At 39.4% G+C, this 4,686-nt stretch overlaps 1 protein-coding gene across 1 annotated transcript in view; it reads right to left on the reverse strand.

The window, feature by feature from the left end:
• Window positions 1-1,413, reverse strand: part of lhx5 (LIM homeobox 5) — a 10,427-nt gene extending 9,014 nt beyond the window's left edge. The window contains exon 1 of the mRNA XM_043220883.1: window positions 865-1,413. Coding sequence (XP_043076818.1) covers window positions 865-1,037 — 173 coding nt within the window. The 5' untranslated portion in view covers window positions 1,038-1,413. The remainder of the gene's footprint in view (window positions 1-864) is intronic.
• Window positions 1,414-4,686: the final 3,273 nt, after the last annotated feature.

Raw genomic sequence — 4,686 nt, forward strand, 5'->3', positions numbered from 1 at the left:
ATATGAAAGCTTAAACACTGGATGACGTTAAATAGCTCAGAGAAATGTAAACTAGAAGAAAACCTGACAGAACACATTTAGCTGTATTAAGGACTAATACAAGTAAATAAGCGGGCCGTTCTTAGACTGCAACAATATCATTAAGGGGACGCAACACAGGTGTTCTGTTTGGGTTCTAAGCTTTGAGCAATTTAGTGCATATTTTATTCATGTTTTTTATTTTTTTATTTAAATTCAATTATGTTTAGCAATTTAACTAAGTTGCTGTTTCACCGAGATAAATGCATTTTTTTAAAAAAAAAAAGCTCACTTTATTAAGTCGTTTATTTATTGTTAACACATTTAAATTATCTTTGCTATTTTATCTATCGGTTTAGAGCTTAGCTGGATTTAAATGATACGTTTCCCGTGTATTAAAAAGAATCACGTTTGCTGGAATTGTCGTTTGCATTTCTGAACAAACGTGAGAGAACGCAGCAGTCAGTTTTGTTTAACATAATAACAGAGCGCAAAATAATAACGCGTTTTGGTTGTAATAAACAATTACTTCACTTAATAGATATTTTTTCCCACAATCATCCGCACAAAGGTCTTCGGGAGGAATTCTCACGCCGAAAGCGTGTGAATACAATAAAGCAATGAATGGCTCATCAATCAAAAGCTATTAATGAACGACGGAGGATCAAAGGTTTAACAGTACATTACACATTTTAGGCAGGTTAATCCACAAAACGAGCCTCATCCGCATAAGAGGAAAACAAGGGTAGGTAAATCCTACATGACACATTCTTCGAATGAGGATTAGTCCAGAAGTTTGACGAGGTGAGGCGGCTTCGGAAGAACGCGAGCAGCTTCAGATCTTACCTGAAAAAGTCAATTTTGCAATAGAGCTTTCCGTCCCTGGAGAAACATTTTTCGGTCAGGTTGCAGTTACACTCGCAGCACTGGACACACTTGGCGTGCCACGCGCGGTCGAGAACGTTCAAGAGGAAGCGATCGAGAATGGGCCTCTCGCACCCCGCGCAGTGCACCATCATTCCGCCCTGGAGGGGACCGAGAGCCGACCTTCCCAAACGGGCACCGCGCCTCGGATCGGGGCCACACAAATCGGTGCGGAGCAACGTCTTGGCTTCTTGAAGAGGGAGGCAACAGCAGAGCGAATGTTCCGTCTCGAGAACGCGTCTCCACCACGCCTAGAGGTAAACACTCCGGACGTGATTGTTACGCATCGTACCTGTCGGCGTCCAGAAATCCACGGAATTAGAAAAGAAATCTATTTCGCCGCGGAGAGTTGGCTTCTCCAAGTTTTCCTCCCGGTTCGGTTTCGCGCTCTCGATCCACCTGCGTGTGTCCACTCACCTCACCGACACTTTTTGCATCACTCTGTTCCAGTTCGCGGGAGCCTCTCGCATCCGTATTCAGATTCGATGACGTTTCCCTTGTCCTAACGCCTCGCTAGCCAATCGCTGACAGGTTGCCATGGCAACGGGTTTAAATATTGGTACTCTCAGATTGCTTCCAAAGTTCTACCTTGGGTTTTTGGTAAAACGTCTATAAAGGCTGAGGGTGGTAAAGCTAATTATTTCTTCGACGTGCTATTTTTTTTGTTCCTGCCGAATTTGGACTCGACCGGTAAAATCAGAAAATGTGCTACGCGTACTTAGTTAGAAGGCTTGCGTTTTTGGCCTCGCCAGACTTGGATCCCGGACAGCACGTTTGGACTGGAAGACGCTGTTCGATTTCTTCATAGACTTTTTGAGATGGTTTTTATTAAGACGATAACGACTCCGTTTATTTCTGTGTAATTAATGCGGCACTTGAGACTTAAATCTAGTGGCATCCACGAGGTAACTGATTGTTAGGACGGTCGATTAATATAGAGAGGCAAATCTATAGACGTTAAGTTTGCGTGTCTTTTGCGCGCTATCCAAAGGAAATAAATGTAGAAAATCCAAATAGCCATCGCCGCGTCTTAATTCTGAAGGAGTGATCCGCGCGCCCGGTGGGGGATCCCGTTCTTTTCTCATGCATAAAGCTATTTACAGGGAAATGCACTGGATTAAGATACTGGCTCGCATCAATAGAGAGTACCGGATCGCCCAGCGGTTTGACAAAGTAGCCACAAATCGAAGGGATTTTAAATATTTACCCAGGTAATCATTTTGTTAGCTGTGGAAATGCAAACATTGCGTACGCTCTAATTCATTCGAGCGAATTAGAGACTGAATTCACAATCTCAAGCAGCTTTTTTTTTTTTTTTTTTTTTTTTTTTTTGCATTTAACGGGAATGACTTTAAATATGATATACTGCCGAAATTGAAAACTTTTTATTTTTACAGTTTTTTTGTTTCTACGTGTTACGTCGACGCGGAATTCCCAGCAAATCTACGATCGATTTATCAATTAAAAGTAAAGCAACTGAAACGCCAGCGTGCAATTTTTTAATTATTATTATCGTTAGCCAATTAAACGTTTTGCCCGCATTTCTTTACGCGTTTTGTGCTATAATGTCATGGTCGGGGAGCTGTGTTTTCGCGGGTTCTGAAAACCACAGGCACGTCTGATCGGTTGAATAAATCCGGATCAGGCCACCCGTGGTCTGTCTACCTGCTTCCCTCTCTCCATGTAAACAATAGCACGTAGTTTACAGTCGTGTTAGTGTATCGGATTAGAACGCGAACGCAAACACCATAACCAGTGCTCTGCCCGGTGTTAAATAAAATATGCCTGGCACTATCAATCTGAAACAAAATCTAATAACATTAATAACGATAACAACAATTATTATTATTAATAATACTAATACTGATCATGATAATTAATTAAAGATTTCATTTATTAGGATTATAAACTTTTCAGTATTGAAATTTCACACAAAATGTCTAAAATAAAGGTTAAAGGTTCCTATCTATCTATCTATCTATCTATCTATCTATCTATCTATCTATCTATCTATCTATCTATCTATCTATCTATCTATCTATCTATCTATCTGTAATCTCTTGAAATTAATAATCCTTTTACAACATGCAGGGCTTAAGCAGTGACTAAATAGCGTTTGGTAATATTTGGAGTCGGGGGATGCCGGTGGGCTGCATGCTGGAAAAAAAAAAAGGAGAGCCAAGGGCGAGTTTCGGGACCCCCGCTGTTCTTGGCAGGCGACGACTGCAGCGAGTTTGGCTTCGCTTACATTTCTAATCCCTCCGCGATGCACGCTATTTATTTTCTCACTAAGTATTGTTTTGTTGACTTCCCATTTAAGAAATCCTCAGTTTTCCCCCTGACGTTACCCTCCGCGAATAAGCAAATACGAGCGAAACGCACGCCTGGGCTACTTCCACTCATTTGCATATTTTTAAATAGCTAAATGCTAAAATTAAAGGTGCCATCTGTTTACAATCGCCCTGACAGAAGAGCCATTAACGGGCTGGCCTAACCTTGTCGAGTCTTTTTGGTTAAATAGCGAATCAGCCCACAGCTTGTGCGTACGCGCATATGCACCCAAAACTATGTGAACAACTCATTAAAAGCTGCTTTTAAACGACACCGGAACGTTCCCCACTCGCCAACGCCTTATCATTTGAAGCATGGGAAAGCTAACATTTGGGACTGGAGACTGTTATTGAGAGCCTATTCTTTTACGTCTAATCAATAGACTACAGTGCTGTGAAGCTCTAGAGAAAGGGCCCAAGGTCTGCAATACAAACAAACGCTAGTGGAAGGCGCAGCGGCACCTGCGCAGACACAGGAGCTGTCCAGGGTGCTGAAAAGAGCTCGCAGCGAAACATCCAGTCAGTGTGTGAACTATACAATGACTTCCGAGAGGGATGGATAAAAACTATTTCGATTTTTTTAAAGGCATTACAATATATTTTTGTTGAATTTATATGCAGGCGGTTTTTAGAGCGCCGTGTGCGCGTGTTTAAATGGCCTGTACCATATTTGTAAATGTATAATGAGATAAGCGCAGTGACTTTATTGATGTACCGTTTAAAACCGTGTATAAATGGCGCACTGTTTCTATAGTTACGCGAAAAAAAACAACAAAAAAAAACAATATGTACTTTTACGACCCCCTCTCCCACTGACTTTTTGATTTTACTTTCAGTTAATGCATATTGTTCTGAAAAAAAGTTTCATTCATATTTGGTTATTGTTGCATATATGAACACAAGTACACTGTAATGATCATATATATGTATGTATATATATATATATATATATATATATATATATATATATATATATATATATATATATATATATATAACATAGTCACTCTACTAAGGCCATTCATTTAATCCATTTTAAGATACACTAATACCTAAATCATTAACATCAAGTTAAATACAAAAATAGTTATTATGGAGTATTCAATGAATGAATAGTGATTCTTGTATCTACTTCTGTCTTATTTTCTTAATCATGTTCATCTTTAAATTCACCTAACTCATTAAATTTAAGAGGCAGAGTCTGAAAACTCAAGACACAAAAAGCCTGTTTCATTACTGTTCAATTCATTGTCAACATAATTACATTAAATGATCAGTATTTTGATGATCAGCATCAACTCTACAATTTTTGCTGGCAATGCACATTGGCATTTAACATAATGTATAAAAGAAACAAGAGCAAATGAAATATTTAACGTATTTACACTTAGTTAAATGCAACAAGCTTTCCAAA

The sequence above is a fragment of the Puntigrus tetrazona genome, chromosome 21, assembly GCF_018831695.1.
Source record: "Puntigrus tetrazona isolate hp1 chromosome 21, ASM1883169v1, whole genome shotgun sequence".
In the NCBI taxonomy this organism is placed as follows: Eukaryota; Metazoa; Chordata; class Actinopteri; order Cypriniformes; family Cyprinidae; genus Puntigrus; species Puntigrus tetrazona.